This window comes from Macrotis lagotis, chromosome 5 (genome assembly GCF_037893015.1).
Source record: "Macrotis lagotis isolate mMagLag1 chromosome 5, bilby.v1.9.chrom.fasta, whole genome shotgun sequence".
NCBI classification, from domain to species: domain Eukaryota; kingdom Metazoa; phylum Chordata; class Mammalia; order Peramelemorphia; family Peramelidae; genus Macrotis; species Macrotis lagotis.
Window position 1 is genome coordinate 60,427,360 of NC_133662.1, and position 22,382 is coordinate 60,449,741.

Genomic DNA, 22,382 nt, shown 5'->3' on the forward strand with positions numbered 1-22,382 from the left:
CCCTCATACTAAGGATTTCAGTGTAGATATTGTTAATTCCTTGAATACTGAACTTTCTAGGGTTCCTTAATATGCTCATTACCCATCAACTTTACTTAAACATAAAGATGGTTATTCCCTTGATTTGGTCGCAAGTCTCCCATTTGCCTATTTGTGAACTCTAAAAGTCATTTATTTTAGCAGAATTCTTTTATCATTCCATCATTCCCTATGTCTTAGACCCCTGTTATTTCCCCTTAATAGGACCTGCAATCTCTCCAACCCTCAGTTCTTTCCTCAGCTGCCATTCTTGCATTGCCCTCTTTCTTCTCCATCTTGACAACTTGGTGACTTGACTACTTGTTTAATTCTACTTTGTACTCCTGTACTCTTATCAAATATGCCTTGCAAAGCCCCAACTTTGGATTACTTTCATCTGCTGTCTTCCCTCCTATTCACATGCTGTTGAAAAGAGCTGGAGAAAGTCACAAAAACATTGTAATTAGGCCCAAATTTAATCTCAACTGAGCCATCACTGAATTAAGGCAAACATTTTATTCCCCTCTAATCAATTTATTGTCCCACTCTCCATAGCACCTATTCCAAACATTTTTGTTTTTCTTTAAACCCCACCTTCTGTTCCTCAATCTTCTCAGTTGAAAAACTTATAACTAAATTGAAAAAAAAAATAGTTCATTTGCAGTATCCCCTCTTTCCCTTGATTCTCTTGTAGTTTTTAATACCACTGTACTCTCCCCGTTCTACTTGTTTGATCATTCCTCAGTCTCCTTGTCTTCATCTTCATCTAGGACATAACTGCTAATTATGAATCAGCCCAGGATTATGTTTTAGAATTTATCTTCTTCCTCCATGGTAATTCACCTGGTGATCTCTGTTGACCCCCATTGAATTAATTATAATGTCTCTATGCACATGATTCCCAGATGTATTTATCCTACTTCATTCTCTCCCCTAACCTTTTATATCTCTGGTATCTCAAACTAGATATATATAAAATTGGAAGTATATTATCCCCCCACTCCAAAGCTTCCCCCTCTCCAAACTTCCCTCTTACTATAGGGTACCACTATCCTCTCAGTCACATAGGCTTACAAATCAGATAGCATCCTTAACTCTCCACTTCCTCTCACCTTTCTATTTAGTCTATTGCCAAGTCCTCCTCTTGCAACATTTCTCCTATATGTCCCCATCTGTCCTGAGACACAACAGTTGCCCTGGTGCAGGGCATCATGTCACATCTAGAGCATCTACTTGCTGCATCTCTCCCTACTCCATTCCATTATGCCCTCCCCTACCAAAGTGATCGTCTTTAAACCACAGGTCTGATGAGGATACCCACCCTCCTCCATAGTCAATATTAACTCCAGTGGTTTCCTAATATCTCCTGAACAAAATGTATGACTTTTAAAATCCTTCACGACTTGGTCCCTTCCTCCTCTCCACCTATTCAGATCCAGTCCTTGCTCAACTCCAAATCCTCCATCTCCTGACTTGTGTCTTTTCACTCAACTCTCACCTCATGCTGTCTTTCCTCATTTTCATCTCCTGGTTTCCTCCAAGCTCTTCTCAATCTCCCTCAGTACCTTCCCTTTGAAATAACTCTTAATTTGATAAGTATGTGTGAGTAAACCTTACATTCACATAGCTGTTTGCATATTGGCTTCCCCATTAAACTATGAGTTATTGAAGACAAGGACTGCTTTTATCCCCAGCTCTTAGCACTTAGAGTTTAATAAATCATTTTCTGACAGGATTTCTTTATTGCCATATTAACATATACAGAAACTTGGTGACTTGGCAAATCTATAATCGGTTCTTTTGGGGGCCTATTTCCTTAAAAATTCCACTTCTCTTTGAAGTCTTAGCCCTCAATTTCCTCAGACACATGCCCTGCACAGTTATCTTGCTTTTATAATTAATTTCAATCATGTTAGAATCCTTTAGGGAAAAACATACTTTTGCTTTCCTAACATTTCAGGGTTGACTACATAAAACATAAAACATGGTTGAATTAAATTGATTTGTAGTCTTCATCCTAATTGAAGAACATTTGGCTTTTTAACTATAATTTCTTTGCTATTTACAGAATAACTTATCTTTAAAATTCCAGTTTAAATGTGACTGCTATCTCAATGAGAAATGTTGAAGCTTTTACTGATCTTTGTTGTTTTATTCCAATTTTCCAAAAAACTAACCCCTACATTGGCAAGGTCTAACAATATGGAGCATTCTTTTTCTTTAGTCTTTCTTTGCCCCACCTTCCCCATTCTAACCTTCATTCTTTTCCCCATTCTACCAAAAGAAGAAGTATATCTGTTCTCTGAGGAGAATAATACAATGTCAGATTCAGAAATTATTTTATTAAGGTGACAGCAACTATAAGTCTTGGTTCTTTTCTAAGTATAATCTTATTCATCAAACACTGGATACATATTGTTTCTTTGAAATTCAATTTGCTTTAACAGAAATATTTGACTGGTTTTGCTAATGAGGTCACAACTGAACAGATTATATCTAGGAATAAAAAAATGTACAAGTTTTTCTTCCTGTAGACACTGAAGAAAATAACTCATACAGTTATCAAAACACTCTTCTAGGTCACCACATCGCCATTGATTGTCATTTGGTTTTTGAGCACATAAGTGAAAGAAAGCAGTTTTCATGTGATAGGAATTGAATTTATCCAGCTCCTTCCGGTTCTCAAACTTTTTTTTCAGCTGTTCAAGAAGATATTTCATCAACTTTAAACATTTTTTCCTGTTAAAGAAAAAACAATCATAAGACCGATACTTTTACTGTCTTGTAAAAAGTTTGTAGGTGGGGATTGTGTCTTAAATGACAGTGCTTAATATATTGTTGGGAATGGAGCAGGTACAGAATACTGTATTGTAGGATTTGGGATTCTTTTTATTTGGGAGGGGAGTATGCAGATTGTTTTTTCATACATCAAAGCCTATACAATCTTTTTGTTTGTTTGTTTTTTGTTGTTTTTTTTTTTGCAAGGCAAATGGGGTTAAGTGGCTTGCCCAAGGCCACACAGCTAGGTACTTATTAAGTGTCTGAGACTGGATTTGAACCCAGGTACTCCTGACTCCAGGGCTGGTTCTTCATCCTCTGCGCCACCGCTATAGCCGCCCATATACAATCCTTCTAATGGCAAGTTAATTTTCCTGATTTAACACCGCTATGAATTTAAAATCTTAAGGATTTAAAAGGCATTTGAATAATTCCTCTAAAACCAAGCTAAAAAGTATAATGAATTAACTCTTTCAGGACCTACCAACACTAAGATTTGTAGAGAAAGCCTTAATAGATTTATTTAATAATTTTATTTTTGTACAAATGATATTTTTTATACGTTACTAAAATATTCTTGTTTAAGAGTAAACATAATACCCCTCCCCCAAAAAAATATAGACCCTCATGAGCAATAAAGGAAAGGGGGAAAAAAATTAAAATAAAAAAATAGGGGGCAGCTAGGTGGTGCTGTGGATAGAGTATCCACCCTGGAGTCAGGAGCACCTGAGCTCAAATCTGGCCCCAGACATCCAACAATCACCCAGCTGTGTGACCCCAAGCAAGCCACCCAACCCCACTGCCCTGCAAAAAAAAACTCCCCAAAACCCACAATAATAATAATAGGGGCGATTAGGTGGCACAGTGGACAGAGCACTGGTCCTGGAGTCAGGAGCATCTGGGTTCAAATCTGGCCTCAGACACCCAGCAATCACCCAGCTGCACAGTCCTGGGTAAGCCACCCAACCCCAACTTGCCCTGCAAACCCCCCCCCCAAAATAATAATAAATGTGCTTCATTCAGTGTTCCAACACCACCAGCTGTCACAGGTGGATCACATTCTTTATGATAAGTCCATCACAAGAGCTACTTCCATATTTTTCCACTGTTGCTACTGCTGATCTCAACTCCTTCCATTCATACTTCCCCACTACCATATACTACGTTTTCTCTCTCACTCTGTCCCTCTTCTTAAATGTGCTGTAGGGTAGCTGAGTGACACAGTAGACTGATCACTGGCCCTGAGGCCAAGAGGCCCTAAGTCCACATACCACCCCTAAGGCCCAGCAAACACCTGGCCCTGTGGTCCTGGACAGGCCATCCAATCCCAGCCTCTTCCAAGAAGTAAAAAAGAAAATTTGTTATATCTGACCACTCTACCCCATGATCCACCCTTTCCTCCATCACTCACATCTCCCCCCAACCTGTCCCCCTTCTCTCCTTCTTACTCTAGATGTCTACACCCCATTGAGTATATATGCTGTTTCCTCTCTGAGCCACCTCTGATGAGAACAAAGGTTCCCTAATTCCCCCTTCTCCTTCCCCCCTTCCATATCATTGCAATAGCTCATTGTAATAAAAAATCTTATTATATGAAATATCTTAGCCTATTCCGCCTCTCTTTCTCTTACTCCCGTTACATTTCCCTTTTAGCCATTAACTCCATTTTTACACTATATTATATCTTCAAATCCAGCTCTCTGCTGTGCTTCATCTATAAAAGTTCCTTCTACCTGCTCTATTAAATGAGAAGTTTTTTATGAGTATTATCAGTATCATTTTTCTCTCTTTTTAAATTTCTTTATTTTTTAGGTTTTTTGCAAGGCAAATGGGATTAAGTAGCATGCCCAAGGCCACACAGCTAGGTAATTATTGTTTGAGGCCAGATTTGAAATCAGGTAGTCCTGACTCCAGGGCCGGTGCTCTATTCACTGTGCCACCTAGCTGCCCCAGTATCATTTTTTCTATGCAGGAATACATGTAGTTCATCATCATTAAGTCTCTCATATTTTACCCTTCTCCTCCACTCTCTATGCTTCACCTGAGTCCTGTATTTGAAGACTAAACTTTCTGTTCAGCTCTGGTCATTCCAACAGAAACATTTGAAATTTCCCTGGTTCATTGAAAGTCCATCTTTTTCCCCTGGAAGAGGGCATTCAGTTTTACTGGATAGTTGATTCTCAGTTGCATTCCGAGCTCTTTTGCCTCCTGAAATATTATATTCCAAGCCCTATGAGCCTTTAATGTAGTTGCTGCTAAGTCCTGTGTGATCCTGACTGCAGCTCCACAATAACTGAATTGTGTCCTTCTGGCTGCTTGTAATATTTTCTCTTTCTGTAATCTTTCTCTTTGGGAGTTCTGGAACTTGGCTATAATATTCCTGGGGGTTGTTTTTGGTTTTTTTGCTCTCTCTTTCCTGGGGAGATCAGTGGATTCTCTCAATTTCTATTTTGCCCTCTGCATCTAGAATATCTGGGCAATTTTCCTGTAGTAATTCTTTAAAAATGAGGTCAAGGCTCTTTTCCTGATCATGACTTTCAGGTAACCCAATAATTTTAAAATTATCTTTCCTGAATCTGTTTTCCAGATCAGTTGTTTTTTCAGTGAGATGTTTCACATTTTCTTCTAATTTTTCATTCTTTTGGTTTTGAAGTATTGTGTCTTGGCTTCTCGTAAAGTCAGCAGCATCCTTTAGTGTCATTCTATATCTGAAAGTTTTGTTTTCCTCAGAGAACTTTCTTACTTCTTTTTCTATCTGACCAATTCTGCTTTTTAAAGCATTCTTCTCCTCAATAACTTTTTGGACTGTTTTATCCATTTGACCTAAGCTGGTTTTTAATGTTATTTTCTTCAGCATTTTTTTGGATCTCCTTGACTAAACTGCTGTCTTCTTTTTTCATGTTTTTTTCCTGCATCTGTCTTATTTTTTTTCCCCAATTTTTCTTCTATCTCCCTTACTTGATTTTTTTGAGCTCTGTCATAGCCTGATCCCAATTTCTGTTTTTCTTGGAGTCTTTAGATGTAGGAGCTTGTACTTCCTCATCTTCAGATTGAGTATTTTGATCCTTCTTGTGATCATAGACAATGTATTTCTCAATGGTGTTTCTCTTTTTTCTGTGTTTACACATTTCCCCACCTGTGCCTGATTTTGGGGTGCTTCCTGAGCTTTTCAGTATTATTAGGACATTCCCCCAACAAGGATCTCCTTGTGTGAGGCTCTGTCTTCCCTCGTGGTCTGTGAATGACCACAAGCACACCCCTCTGCCATGGGGCTGAGGTGGGGGGGGGCCCTGCTATTCTATAGGGGGCCTAGACTGTGATCAGGATCTGAATGTGGTCAGAGCCCCAGAGTCCTGTTCCAGGTACAAAGGACAGACCTCGGAAGTCTCTCTCCATTCCCCTAACTTGGGTATGGTGGGCACTGAAGGCTCAGTTGCCTGGGGGCTCCTGCTTACCGGCTCCGCCTGCTTCCATTTCCTGGATCTGGGCTGCCAGGGCCACACTGCTCACTGAGTGTCCCGAGGGCTGGGCTTCATACCCTCGCTCTGGCAGCACCCCCCCATCTTCCAAGTTGTGCCCAGTGCTCCCCAGGATATAGGTCAGGTAACTGCCCCCCACTGCCAGGAGGCTAGGCTCCCAAGCACCCTGGGGCTGCCTCCAGGAGGCTGAAGTTCCTTCACTCTAACCCCATGGAGTGGAGCCTTTCCACTATTTTCCAGGTTACCTTGGGTTGGAGAACTGCCTCACTGGATCCCTCTGTGGGTTCTGTCTCTTGAAAATTTAGAGTCCTTATTTTTTGAGTTTTGAAATATTATAGAGAGAGATAGCACCTAAGAGAGGCTCTTCTCCTGTCACCATCTTGGCTCCACCCAATAGATTTTTTAAAAAATCAGTTCAAGGAAGCACTTGCTACTGAAATGAACTGCTTGCCCCATCAAAATAGAAAGAACAAAAACAAAACAATACCTGTTCAATATGTTTTATTTTTGCAAGGCAATGAGGTTAAGTGAGGTCACACAGCTAAGTAAGTATTAAGTGTCTGAAGCTCGATTTGAACTCCTGTCCTCCTGGTGTTGTTCTATCCACCGTGCTGTCTAGCTGGCTATCCATGACCCTCTAACAAAGAAACATGAAAATCTGACATATAACTCACCTGCAACATCGCACTCCATTCTTTTCACAGCATGTTTTGGAACTTCCATGATTCTTTAGTATGTCCTTCTCAATGTGTGAGAAGGAAAGTCGCCATGTATTTGCTGAATTTTTAAAATAAATAAAAAAGGATCAATTTACTAAAATAGTATATTCCACCTATTCGAGTAAATAGCCCATCAATTCTATCCAACAAAACACCATTCTAATGTTAGTAAATACCTTTAACTTTAATATACCAGTATTTGATTTCATACAAATTATCTAAAGCTCAGTAAGTTATTTTACCTGAAATTAAAGAAAACTTGAGAGGTCATCTTGCCCTGCCCCCCATATTTTACAGATGAAGGCACTGAAACCTAGAGAAAGGTCTGTTTATTTGTAGGGAGGAGAAGGGGAAACAAGGAAGAGTGTTGCTAAATCAAGATATTTAGTTTTAAAATCATTTACACTGAAGCCAACTAATTAAAAAAAATCCACAATCCATTTCAATTAATTAAAAGTTTAAGGGAAGGGAGGAGGGAAGAAAGGGAGGGAGAGAGAGAAATATGGAACTCAAAAATGTTAAAACTATTTTTACATGGAATTGGGAAAAATAAAATAAAAAAAAATAACTACAAAGAAGTTTAAAATTGTATTTTGGCAGTTAATTGATGCAGTGGATAGTGTACTGGGCCTAGAGTTGGGAAGACCTGAGTTCAAATCCAGCCTCAGACTTAAGCTATGTAACCCTGGGCAAGTTAACTTGTTTAACTCAGTTTCCTTAATTATAAAGTTGGCATGATAATAACATCTTCCTCCCAGTATTGTTGTAAAGATCAAATGAGTTATTTGTACAGCTCTTAGCATGCTGCCTGAAATCTAATGAATGAGGTTTTTTGGTAGGATACTCATATAAAGGTAAGTAGGTTGAAATAGATCACTCTCCCTCAGCTTAACTGAAACATCAAGTAGTTGACTTTTAAACCCTATTATAAAAGGTATGAAATTTCAAGTGACCTCTAAATATGTTTTCACTTTCTAATAACCACAGAAAAACACTGATTGTATAATTAGAAAATTGGAATGAAGTATATAGACTTTGCTGAAAGAGTATTTGGACTGAAGGTGGTATGAACCTAGTCAGAGTTGTGTTATAGTTGCAGCTTGGCTGTTAATTTGTTGGTTCTTCCCAGATGGGAGAGAGGTGATGTAAAAATAGGGAACCTAGACTTGGCATCTGGAGATATGGGTTCAAATCCTAATTCAAATCCTAATTCCTATCTCCAAGCCTCAGTTTCTCCAACTGAAAAAGATGGATACTACCTTCCTCAGTGAGGAAAGGATATATATATATATATATATATATATATATATATATATATATATATATGTAAAGGTGAGTTATTTTGGGATGAGGATCAATAAGATGAAGGTCAGAGAAAAAAATGAAGGAACTACATGAAGATGAGTTTTTCCAGGTAAAACTATTATTTTAATTTGATGTTTTTGAGAAGAAATTCCATTTTAAATAGAGGGAAATTTTGGTGACCCTTTGGTTATCATATCACATTTTATATAAGATATATTAGTTGATTTCCATGTAGCCATTATTGGCATACAACATTTTAGTAGCTTCTCTTCCTCCAGTCATTTGCTAAGTAATCAACATATGATTACAGTGATTTTCATAGGGTTTTTTTTTTTGGTCTAATAGTAAGAGAAAATCAGAAAGCACCCGGAATATCTATGATTCTGATTTAATGAAAATATATAAGTTTACCAGCATTAAAAAACAGCTCTCAGAATACCACCAACATTGAAAGGACAGAAAATTATTAATCTATTTGATTGCACCAATACTATTTAGACCAAAAGTTCTTAAATTCCTTTGTCATAGATTCTTTCAGTAAAGCCTATGGACCCCTTCTGAGAATCATATTTTTAAAAGCATAAAGTAAAATATAAAAGCAAAATATAAAATATAAATATATGTATATTTATATATATATATATAATATATATATATATGTTTGAACTAATGTTAAGAGTATTTGATATTCAAAATACCTTGAGAACCATTTCCTCCTTTTGCAGGTTTAGGTACAAGATAAACTGGCCTGAATTTAAATTCCATTTTTACTTTTCTTCCTAGCCAGTTTTCAATTGTTAGACCCCCCTGTGTACTTAGGGGCCAGCTGCTCCGCAATTCCAAAGCTAGGACTATGTCCACTGATATTTCTTCAGGTTTTCTAATTAGAAGGGTTACTGCTGGGCTTGTAGGCTTTTTTCTCTCCACAATTATGTCCATATCTATTTAAATATTTAAAAGAAAAACATAAAATTTATATAATTTAACTCAAAAACATTTATTAAGTGGCTAAGCATTATGCTAGACAATGACAAAGAGAAAGAATTTAGTTAATTATGGAATCTATCATCATGGATCTTGTTGTCTCTTAGTTGACTATGGCATACACCAAAATAATATACTTATATACTTACATGGAGCTATGATTTAGCCTTTTCTAGGGAAAAATCACAGTCCCTCATAACTATTCATCCTATATAATCCTTACTTAACTTTGCTTCCCAAACATTTCCTAAGATTCCTGAACATACTGGAGACCTTCCTCTGGTTTCTTTAATATTTCAAGGGGTAAAACATATACCTCTCTCTCTCTCTCTCTCTCTCTCTCTCTCTATATATATATATATATATATATATATATATATATATATATATATATATATATATATAGTTCTAGGGGTAACCATGTCACACTTTGATTGTTAATCTGTTGTCTCCTCACAATTTTTTAAAAGAAATAATATAGTCAGGGCATCTAGGATAGAGCACCAACTCTGGAGTTAAGAGGACCTGAGTTCAAATCCTACCTCAGATATGAAGTTCCTTATCCTCACAAAAGCACACACACACACACACACACACACACACCACATATATATGCTTGAATTATTAAAGGTGCTATTACCTTTATAATAGATTACGGGAAATGTTTATAGCAAATAGGAAAAAAAAAATTGACATCTCAAATATATAGCTAACCACCAAAATTCTATAGTGGTGACTCCCATTCAATAATGAATAAATGGCCAGTGGATATAAACAGAAAATTTTATATGTTAAAAGTTTTTATTGATATAATTTTATTTTTGACATCCCTGTTATTTCCAAATATTTCCCCTTCCACCCTTACCAACTCCTCCTCCTCCCAAGAGCCGTCTTTTCTAACAAAGTGTTTTGCATGCCTGGTATATGACTAGCTTTCTTTCTTTTCCAGATATACACATCCTTGCTAAGATGGCTGAGTAGAGGCAGGAAGCCAGCCAAACTCTCCTAGCATTTCCTTCCAAACGACTTTGAATAATGCCTCAAATTTTGCTTTGAATTTTGGAGCAGCAGGGTCAACAAGATGACAGAGTGAATCATTTTTCTAGCCCAAGAAAACCTAAGAGGTCAGAAGGAGAAGTTCACAGGAAGTACACAGAAAGACATCATGAGTGGGTCTTGGAGAGAACCCCACCAGCAGCAATACTTTTGGGAGCCAATCAGAAAATTGTACAACTAGTCAGAAAAAGATTAGAGAGGACCATGAACTGACACTGGGCACAGGACTAGGTGTTCCTTGGTGACTCCAAAATTCATCCATGCTTTTGGGTTACAGATCCAGAACAGAGAGGAGCTCCTTGTAGTCAATCACAAGGGAGAAGGGGCCCTGGTCAAGTTTCAGGGCTAAGAGGAGTGCTAGAGCTTGCAGCTTACAAGGGAACAGGGATCCTTCCTGGATAAAGACCAAAGCACAGACCAGGATAGCAGTGGCCACTCTTCTGCCTCAATCACATCACCTTGAAAGCAATGAAACTTATAGACACACCATCTCCACCCCTGCCACCCCAATCTAGCTCTACAAAAAGCACAGTAAGAAAAGCTTGAATCTTCAGATAGGGTCTCCCCAATCCCAAAGTGAGCAGACTCCCCAACTTTAAGCTAAAGTTCAAAGTCAAAGAAATAGGTTGGAAAAATGGGAAAACAAAACAAAAAAAGAACTTGACCAAAAAAAAAAGCTACTATGGTGACAGGAAAAATCAGATGTAGATGTTGTCACATCTACAACCAAAGCATCAAAGAAAACTGCAAGCCCAACAAGAATTCTTGAAAGACGCCCCCCCACAAATAAGTAGTAGACAAAATAAAGTTGGAAAAATAAATGAGAGTGATACAAGAAAATTGTGAAAAGGAATTAACAACTTTATCAGAGAGGCAAAAAAAAATTGGAAAATATTATCTTAATATAGCCAAGTGGTAAAAAGAAGCACAAAAATTCACTGATGAAAAAAAAAAAGTCCTTGAAAAGTAGAATTGGCCAAATGGGGGAAAAAAGATACAAAAATTCACTGAGGAAAAAAATTCCTTAAAAATTAGAATTGGGGGGGTCAGCTAGGTGGCACAGTGGATAGAGCACTGGCCCTGGAGTCAGGAGTACCTGAGTTCAAATGCGACCTCAGATACTTAATAATTACCCAGCTGTGTGGCCTTGGGCAAGCCACTTAACCCCATTTGCCTTGCAAAAATCCTAAAAAAAAAAAAAAAAAATTAGAATTGAGCAAGTGAAAAATAATGACCTCATGACACATCAAGAGACAATACATGTCCTTGAAGATTTTTTAATGACATTTCTCATATGTCATTGGCAAAATGGTAGAGCCATGTATCTTTTCATTGGCTCTTCATTAGCTTCTAATTTTTATTTTTCTGAAATCATAATGTTATATCATTTGTAGACATATAACAGGCCCAGGAAGCTATTGGTGTTTGTTTTTTTAAGTATGCTTTGGCATCAGAGAGCAATTTGGAATCACTTAAAGCACACTAATTTACCAGTTGTGATCCTATTAATGTCTCTTCATAGTCAGTTTTGGTCTCAGCTCATTGCTCACCTATGTTACCTAGTCCAAGATAGATGTATTACTAGACTAAGTAAAGGACTGCCCATCTAGCTGTTCATTATGAGTCTGGGTGGCATACATTTTATCCACTTGCATTTCAAGGGTAGATGTCTAATCTTTTTGGGGACGGGCAGGGTTGTAAGGCAATGGCGTTAAGTGACTTGCCCAAGGTCACACAGCTAGGTAAGATCTTCCTGACTCCAAGGCTGGTGCTCTAACCACTACTCTACTCAGATGCCCCCCTCTAGATGTCTAATCTTATTTACAGTGCCGTGGATTTCACTCAAAAGATTTCATTATATTTTAGGACACTTCAATTTGTATAATATTAACTGAAAATAGGAGCATTTATTCTCTTCATCAACAGGAAATTCTTCTCTATGGATTCTGTGAAAATAATCTTCTATGATGCTAGTTAATAACTTAATTGAACACATGGCCTGTGATTTTATGACTTGCTTTAAGTCAATGCCCAGTATATCACTAGACAGAGTTAATTCTGTAATCACATTTATAATAGATTTCTTGTATAATATTAACATATACACAGGAGACACTGTAATGCAATAACCTCAGAGTCATGAAGTTCTGGTTTCACATCCCACTTCAGATGGGTAGAGGGAATTTCCTCATCAAAGAATTTCCCATGTCAATAATATCACATGTCTAGTCTTCATCTCCCTGTCTTCTACAGAATTACATTTTTGGACTATCAAATCAAATGCCTTTTAAAATCAAAAAGAGATACTATGAGAGACACTGTGACCCAAAGGATGACAGGTTGGAATTGGAGTGAGGAAAACTTGAGTTCAAATCCTACCCAGGATACTTATGTATTTTAATAATTACTTAACTGTGGCCAAGTCACTCACCTTTCTAAACATCAGTTTCTTCATGTAAAATACGAATAATTATACCTTCCATATCTACCTTCCAGAGCCAGTGTGAGACTCAAAATAATGTGTGTTTTATGCTTTTCAAATTTTAAGGTACTATATAATTGTAAATTAATATTATTCTCTATAATTCCAGTCAAATTTATGAATAAAAGTATGTGGCCCATGGAAAACTTTAAAGGAACCTTCATCACCCCTTCTAAGGGGTTTATAGCCAAGATAATTTTAATTTTTATTATATATTAAAGATATTTTTAATATATAGAGAGATTATTTTCATGATTTTATAGACCTGGGAAAGTAGACATATGCATTGATGGTTGCTTAATGTCACCTCCCCTTGGTAACCTTTTTCTTTTTTGTAAAAGCACTGTCTGTGATCTTTTGCATTCTTTTGGAGTCTCTCTTTGAAATATCTTGAAAAGTAATCCCTCAGTGACTTTAAAATGATATTACTTCCAGCATAGATTTGGTCAAGATAATTAACTCTGACTTCCTAATTTCATTTTTTGAAGTGCCACTTGCCACTTCATTTTAGGGTCTTTCCTGTGAGAATACAATATTGACAGCCTATTGAATATACTAAGCTCTGGACAAACACTCGAACCTTTAAAAAGTACTTTTCAAAGTTATTTTTTTCAAATTTTGAAGTGCAGTTGGAAGGACAACATACATCAGTACATATATCCTAAATAAAAATTGTAAATAGTAATTTGGACTCAGAATTAAATAGGTTAAAAGAGTGAACTAAATTGCTTTTGTGACATTTCAAAGTTTCATTAATGACCCCAGACTTGTGATTCATGGAATACCACAGCCAACAGAAAATTTAAAATAAGAATCACTTACAGAGCAACAGAGAAAGTGCTTGTCTTAGGCAACATTTAACAAATACAGAAAGAACCGGAGTAAAGAATGACGTTTTTTTAAAAAGCATGATTTAAAAAAAAGATGAATTGGTCAAAAATAAGAGAGATGACCAAAAGATAGCCTGGGTGCATCACTGGTATCTTTGAATCTTAAAAGAAAGTAAGGAAGGTTTTTTTGTATGTTTAACCAATTCCTATCCACACAGCTACACTTATATGATGACATGGATAAGAGTAACACAGAATAGGCATCAGATGGATTGTGCTACATATTGCTGGAGGCAACATGAAAATCAATGAGGTCATCTAATTCAGTATCTGCCATATCTAGAACTTCTTTTATTCATCCTGAAGAAAGTATTCATGATTCAGAAGTGTGATACTTCTGAGTAGTCTACATTCCTTTGAATTCTTTAATTTTTTTATCTTGAACCATATTATGTGTCTTAATTTGAACTTTATTTGCTATGCAGAAGGGGTTTTGAGAAGAAGAGTGATGATATCCAATGTATAATAAAAACTAGTTTGGGGGCGGCTAGGTGGTGCAGTGGATAGAGTACTGGCCCTGGAGTCAGGAGTACCTGAGTTCAAATCCGACCTCAGACACTTAATAATTACCTAGCTGTGTGGCCTTGGGCAAACCACTTAACCCCATTGCCTTGAAAAAAAAAAATCTAAAAAAAAAATTAGTTTGGCAGTGATATGAAGAACAGATTGAAAAGGAGAAAGATGGAAACAAAATTTTTTGAATGTGTTTTTCAGTACTCTGGGGGAAGTAATAATTATGTCTTTTATTAGCATGATGGTAGAGAGAATAGAAATGAAATATGAGAAATACTGTAGATTGATAGGATTTAGTAACCAATTGAATATAGATAAAGGAAAAGGGATAAATCAAATATTTATTGCCAAGGTATCAAACATGGGAGATTGGGAGAAGATGATATCAGTAATTAGAATGAACAATTATCAGTACCATAGTCCTGAAAGAATTAAAATAAATCATTGAAACTGGCAATTAGGAAGTCACAAAACAACCTTAGAGAGAATAATTTTATGAGAGTAGTTGAACTGAAATGACTCATTTCTCACTATTCTCCCTACCATCAATACCCAATAAAACTTTCCCCTGTAATAAACAAGTACATATTTCATTCTGGATCTATCCATTTGCCAACAGATAAAGGACATGTATAAATAACTTTTTTATTTTTTTGAAAAGAGAACAAACTCTTGTAACAAATAAGTAAAAACAAGCAAAACAAATGGCTGCTGTGGTCATGTCCAAAAATATGTCTCTATAATTCTGTGTCTGAAGAAGGAAGTTGAAGAATTGTGTAATCATAAATATTCTGAAACCTCCTAAGGAAAATTCCATGAACCAATGCTGAAATCACTGAGAAATGTACCTAACCAATTTCCTATGGAGATAAAAAGAGAAAACCAACCTCATAATCAATACATTTTTGTGAAATTTCCTGGCAAGCTGTAAAGATGAATTAATATTTGTTAGCATTATGCATTGTTTAATTCCATGATTGTATTCAAAGGCAAAGAGCCAATATAATCTGTACAAGAAGACTTTAAGAACAGAGGATACTAACTGCTTACCTTTAATATGGTTTACTTCTGCCTTAATGATTTTCCTAAAATGAGACAGCAGCTTAGAAGCTGATAATATTTCATTATCCATAAAGCTGGTCAGAGGGTTTCCTGATGGATTCCTTTTAAACTTCAAGAAGTAAAAAGCACCACTGTCATCATATTCTTCTAGCTCAACTCTGGAAACTTCCATTTTAAGCATGACATCAAATTCATTTGGAGCAGAAATCTGTGAAATAGTCAAAAAAAGTACACTGACATGTATGATGTATTTTTTAATGTTTTACTGAGTTACTCACAGTTGAGTTTTCCTTAGAATTTTAATTTGCTAATTAAATTTGCAGAATTTCTAAAATTAAAATTTTATCACATAAGATTTTGCCCCCAAATCAGTTTTGTTGGATTTAATTTTTCATTAAAAAAAGTTTAAGAAGAATATTAAGCTAATAGGACCTAAACTAAAGCTTCATTATTGCTCCTCACTATAGCAAGGAGTTCTTGATAGTGTTCTATAGCATATTCTTCATTTGTGAAAGTAATACTAGTGACTTATCAAGGTCTTTAATCTCAATTTGTTCTTCCTAGATTGAGGATGAATTTATGTAATCCTGTTGTGATTCTTTCTTGAAGGAACAGCCCTAGATAAAGAATAAGCGACTTCGGGGCAGCTAGGTGGCATAGTGGATCAAGCACCAGCTCTGGAGTCAGGAGTACCTGGGCTCAAATCTGGTCTCAGACACTTAATAATTACCTAGCTGTGTGGCCTTGGGCAAGCCACTTAACCCTGTTTGCCTTGCAAAAAAAAAAAACCTAAAAAAAAAGAATGAGTGACTTCCTTTTTCTTTAATCTTTTGCTCGACTTACTGGCATTCAATATAGGTCATTAGTCATCAGGCCCATAGGGAGGCAAGCTGAGACAGTGGAAAGAGTCAAAAGACCAGAATTCAAATGTCACCTCTAATACTTACTATCTATATGATCTTAGGTAAGCCATTTTTACCTCCTTGAGCCTCAGATTCCTGATAAAATGAAGAGTTTAGATGAGATAGTCTCTGAGGTTCCTTCCAGTTATGTCCTGCTCTCTTTCCTTTCTTCCTCATTAAAACTTCCCAAAATAGGAACTGGTATCCTCATTTATACTGAATTTCAAGTGACTGACTTGCAATGGCCAACTGTAATATAATTCTAATGGCCTATTAATCTTATGAGAAATGCCAAATGAATGTATATTTCTTAGAATTTCAGACAATCATCCATCAGGGGAGTATTTTTGTTGTTTTTATACTCTTTTTTTTTTTTAGGTTTTTTCAAGGCAAACGGGGTTAAGTGGTTTGCCCAAGGCCACACAGCTAGGTAATTAAGTGGATTTGAACCCAGGTACTCCTGACTCCAGGGCCGGTGCTTTACCACTACACCACCTAGCTGCCCCCTCTTTTTTTATATACTCTTTATTTTATTTTTTAATTTTTGTTGTTTTTTTAAAAAGGAGTCTAGGGGAGGCTAGGTGGCACAATGGATAAAGTACCATCTTTTTTTTTTTAAGGTTTTTTTTGCAAGGCAAAATGGGGTTAAGTGGCTTGGCCCAAGACCACACAGCTAGGTAATTATTAAATGTCTGAGACCGGATTTGAACCCAGGTACTCCTGACTCCAGGGCCGGTGCTTTATCCACTGTGCCACCTAGCAGCTCCAACACTACTATTCTAAAGAAATCATGAGGGATGCAATTTCAGAATAGCATGGAAAGACTTGCACGAACTGATGCTAAGTAAAGTAAGTAGAACCAGAAGAACATTATACACACTAACAGCAATACTGGGTGATGATCAACTATGATGGATTTGCAGTACAAAATTCAAAGACAATAATAAAAGGCTTGCAATGGAGAAAACTATCCATATCCAGAAAAAGAACTGTGGAGTTTAAATGCAGACCAAAGTTTACTATCTTAATTTTTAAAAAGTTGTCTTATGAATTGTGTCTTTTTTCTCTCTAATTTTTTTCTTTCATTTGGATGTGATTCTTCTTTCATAACATGATTTATATGAATCTATGTTTAGCATTGTTATAGATGTTTGTGTTTATATGAGGATTATTACCATATTACATTTCTTTCTGTCAAGATGTGGGAGGGAAGGGAGGGAGGGAGGAAAATGTAAAAAAAGGATTGCTGAAAACTACTGTTACATGTAGTTGAAAAAAGTAAAATAACTAATTTTTTGAAAAAAAAGGATGATGGTACTTTTGATAGAAATAAGGAAGTTTAGAAGAGGAGGGGAATTGAGCAGAAGTGGGAGGGGGGAAATGAGTTCAGTTTTGGACATGTTAAGCTTAAGCTATTTCTAGGACATCCTGCCTGAAAGGTACAACAAGCATTTGGTGATGTGGAATTGAAACTCAGGTGAGCAATCACTGTTAAAAATATGAATTTTGGGGGCAGCTAGGTGGCACAATGGATAGAACACCGGCCCTGGAGTCAGGAGTGCCTGGGTTCAAATCCGGTCTCAGACACTTAATAATTACCTAGCTGTGTGGCCTTGGGCAAGCCACTTAACCCCATTGCCTTGCAAAAAAACTTAAAAAAAAAAGAGGAGAAATTGGACTACATGACCTCTAAAGTCTCTTACAATTCTACATTTAACATCCTAGAAAGGCATTTGCTGAATAGGGATCTAGGAATTTTCTCCTACAAGAACCTTGGTTCATATTTCTTCTTAGAAATTTCCGATACCAGATACCAGACGCCCATCAATTGAGAAATGGTCAAACAAATTGTGATATATGAATCTGATGGAGTACTATTTTTCTGCAAGAAATCACGAGGGATGAGACTTCAGAAAAATATAGAAAGACTTGCATGAAATGATGCTGAGTGAAGTGAGCAGAACCAGGAGAACATTGTACACATTAGCAGAACACTATGTGGATAATCAACTATGATGGACTGTCTCATCTCAGCAGTACAATAATTAAAAATCATTCTAAAGGACTTGTAATGGAAAATACCATCCATTTCCAGAGGAGGAACTATGAAGTATGAATGCAGACCAAAGCTTATTATCTTCAATTCTATTTATTTATTTATTTATTGATTGATTGATTGATTTTAAAAAGGATTTTGCAAGGCAAACGGGGTTAAGTGGGTTGCCCAAGACCACACAGCTAGGTAATTATTAAGTGTCTGAGACCGGATTTGAACCCAGGCACTCCTGGCTCCAGGGCTGGTGCTTTATCCACTACGCATTATCTTCAATTTTAAAAATTTTCTTTATGTTTTATAGTTTTTTCCCCCTTTTTGATTTGATTTTTCTTGGATAGCTTGATTAATATGGATACATGTTTAACATAGTTAAAAATGCAAAATCTAGAGAGGGAAGGGAGGTAGAAAAATGTGAAACTCAAAACTTTATAAAAAATGATTGTTGATAACTATCTTTGCATAAATAAAATAAATTTTTTTAAAAAGGATAAAACAAGAAATTCCCCATACCTTACACAAGAATCCCCACAACATTATGCTTACTAAAATCTGTAGGTCCGAAATGCTTCATACATAGTAGACACCCCAGAAATGTTTCCTGAGTAAGTGAATGAATAAATGAACTTTACTCAGTTCACAATATTTTACCTGTGTTGGTACTCAATACTAATTAAAATAGTTATAGCTTAATAACTGCTACTTTTAGGAAATTCTTTTGCAAATAACCTTGTTTTGTTTAGAAATATTAACAAAGAGATTTTTAGCTTCATTTTTCACAAAATAAAATGGTATCTTTTAAGAAATGCAGAATTATACTGCAGAATCCCTCAGGGTTTAGAAGAAAATGTAACCTTAACAGTCTTGGGTAGAGTAAACAAGTAAGGCACTAAGTTTCCAAGCACGAAAAGATCAAAGCCTATCTGTAGCACTTGGAGATTTTGAGGACTTGAACCTTTTTGTTCATAGAGTTCACAGTTCCCTTGCAGCTGCCGTTTTGATGATGTGTATACTATTAAGGGCAGACCAGCCTATACTGTTTGCTAAATTCACTGTTCTTTTGTAATTAAATCCTCCACAGCTATACATGAGTCATGAAAACTCTTCACCCAAATAGGATGGCAACGGAAATATCATTGGCTCCAAGAAAAACAAGTGCCACCCTCTTCCCTTCCCTCCAAGACTGAATCTCTTAAAGTTTAGATTAGGAAATGAGTTTAGGATTTGTTCCAGTCTAACGTCTAATGTAGTGAGAAAACAGAGAAGTCAGGATATAATTTACTGATAAATTTTGATCTGAGATTCACTTCCTCTGTCACTGAGGAAAAAGTTCATTAACCTTTCAGCATCCCCGAGGCCTTTAAGATGAAACGCAACTGAATTTTTGGGATAAACTGAGGTAAAATCTCTACACAAGATGAAAGTTATTAGCAGAAGCATGCCACCTATCATAGATGGGTCAATGCTTTTCTTCCATTAATATCAAAGACTCCAAGAGGATGGACAGCTCCTTTTTGTTTGTTTTGGTGGGGGAAATAACAGACAAAAGAACAGAACAGAGTAGATAAAATCATGGGATTAAGGGCAACATAAATGATTACAGTCCAGAAGCACAGGGAACAGCATGATAGATTGTTGATAATGGGGACTAGCATACCTCTTCTCTCATAAAACTAAGAAGTGCTCATTGTTTGAGTCCAGGTGTGAGATTAGCCACCCAGACTTTTAGACAGCAAACCAAACATCCTTGAAAGAGAAGCTGGTAGAGTAAATATATCAGGCCCAACCTCTTTCTCACAGAAGGTTAGCAACATTTTTTAAACTTAACCCATTATAGGCCAAATTCAGAGACAAAGAACCACGATTAAGAAAATGATACAAGATCACTCAATCTTCTCAGACTGCAGTTCCGAAAAAACAGCAGTAACAACATCAACTTTATTCATTTTAGTTTGTTGTGAGGTTTAATGTTATAGTTTTCTCCTCCCTCCTACTTTTTTGCCCTTTAAAGTGTTATATAAATGTGAGTTATCAAAATCATTTGAATTTCACTTGTATCCCTTGATCAAGCAAATCACTTAACCTTTGTGAGCCTCAATTTCTTCATCTGTAAAGTGGAGGGACCTAATATCTCTGGTACCTATCTTTCAGGGCTGTTTTGAGGCTCAAATGAGATTGAGATGTGTGAACTTCATTGCCATATAAGAATCAGGTACAATTTCACATATGAGAAAATCTAGACCCATAGAGTTTCAACGACTTGCTCAAAGGTCACTAAGTACCAATTCCATTTGTTTCTCGGATCCCCCGGGAGAGAAAGGAGCAGCTCCGCGTCCAGAGGAGACAAAGCGGGGGGAGGGGGAAAAGCATTTTACAAACGTGGAAAACCCCTAAGGAAGTCAGCTAGGATCGCCAACTCACCTTCACCTGCTCGTAGTAGCTGCCGGTGCCCATGGTCTTAATGTCCTTGAAGGTCGGGTCACCCACTGGCAGGCGTCGGACTTCTCCTTACGCCGCAGCTTCAGTTTCTCCACTACGCTCTGTGGCCTCCAGCCAGCAGAGCTCCGGCGGGTGACCGCCTTCTCCCGGGCCGCAGGACCCCGGTTTTCCCTGGGCAAGATTCCCGGTTCGCTGAATAGGGGCGTCAGATCTCTAGGGGGGCAGTCCTCTCTGAGGACCCGCAGGCTATGTCGGTCCCCTGGGTGAGGGAGCCCCTTCTTAGTGGACTGAGATCTCGGGGCCCTGGCAGGGACCTTCTCCTGGACAGGGGGCTGTTTCTCCTGGAGGTCGGGGGGCTGCTTCTCCCGTAGAGATTCCGACTCCCTGGAGTGGGAGTCCTTCCCTGGGGCTGCGTGCCCAAGGTCCTGGGCAAGGGGAGAGGGGAGGCTGGGCGCCCGGGCTCTTGCTGCCTGCCCCTTGCCCGACCCTCGAGTGGAGCCCTTGCGCGGGGCTGCTGGAACCCTTGTCCGCTCCATCCTGCCACCTGAGCTCGCCCGGGTCTTTCACCTTGGTTTCCTTGGAGGAAAAAGGCTTTCCAGGAAGAAGCGAGAGTAAGGGTGGGGAAATAAGGGGGTTGAGACATCCGGAGCCGGGGAAGGAGGGAGGAGGAATTCTAAGAAAATGAAACTCAGGAAACAGGTGGTAAATCTGTAGACTGAAGGGAACCCCCCGGATGGCCTAAAGTTCCCTCTTTGAGCAATTAACTGAGACGAGGTAAAATAGTTAAATGTACTGTCTTAAACAATAAATTTTATAACTTTTTTCAGTTAAAAAAATCTGTTAGTAAACAGTATGTCCCTTTGCTGCAATCACTTGTACTGTACAATTTGGCTTTGATAGACCCACATTCTTCCACTCTTCATCACGGAATCACACTTTTATCATAATACATATTACACTTAACTTGGACAATTCGTTTTTCCAAACCTAATCTAGATTATTGCTCATAGGTTTATTCTTTTAAAATAAATTGCATTGATATCTTTTTGTTTTTACGTCTCCTAGATTTCCCCGATACCCTTCCATCTATACCCCTTTCAGGGAGTTATCACTTATAAATAGTTTTTAAAAGAAAGAAAATCACATCAAAACTCATCAATATATTGAAAAGAATTTGAAGCTATATGCAATCTCCCCCATCCCTCTGCAAAAGATTGAAATAGTCTTCTTTTTTCCCATTTTTTAAAAAGTTTATTAGAGTTCCAAATTCTATTCCCTCCCTCTTGTGCTCCTTCTCTAAATTGGTAAGCAATCAGATATAGGCTATACATGTGCAATTATGTGAAACATTTCCATATTATTCATTCACATTATTCAAGACAACTCAGATAAAAAAAATGAAAGAATGAAAGTGAAAAATAGCATGCTTCAGTCTATATTCAATTAATATCAGTTCTTTCTCTGGAGGTGGATAATATGTTTCATCTTTGGGATTGTTTTGGATCATTGTATTACTGAGAATAACTAAATCATTCACAATTCTTCACAAACAATATTGCTGTTACTGTGTACAACATTCTTCTGTTTAGGCTCACTTCCCTATGCATCAATTCTTATGAGTCTTTCTAAGGTTTTCTGAAATTATCCTGCTTGTCATTTCTTACAGTACAATAATAAACCTTTACAATCCTATACTACATCT

General features: G+C 37.2%; 1 protein-coding gene across 1 annotated transcript; it reads right to left on the reverse strand.

Moving 5' to 3' along the window:
* Nucleotides 1-1,679: 1,679 nt before the first annotated feature.
* Nucleotides 1,680-21,216, reverse strand: CGAS (cyclic GMP-AMP synthase). Its single transcript, XM_074190010.1, is given in 6 exon segments — nt 1,680-2,757; nt 6,950-7,052; nt 8,998-9,240; nt 15,275-15,494; nt 20,663-20,745; nt 20,748-21,216. Coding segments are annotated over 6 exon segments (1,467 nt in total). The 3' UTR covers nt 1,680-2,408.
* Between the last annotated feature and the right edge of the window lie 1,166 nt (nt 21,217-22,382).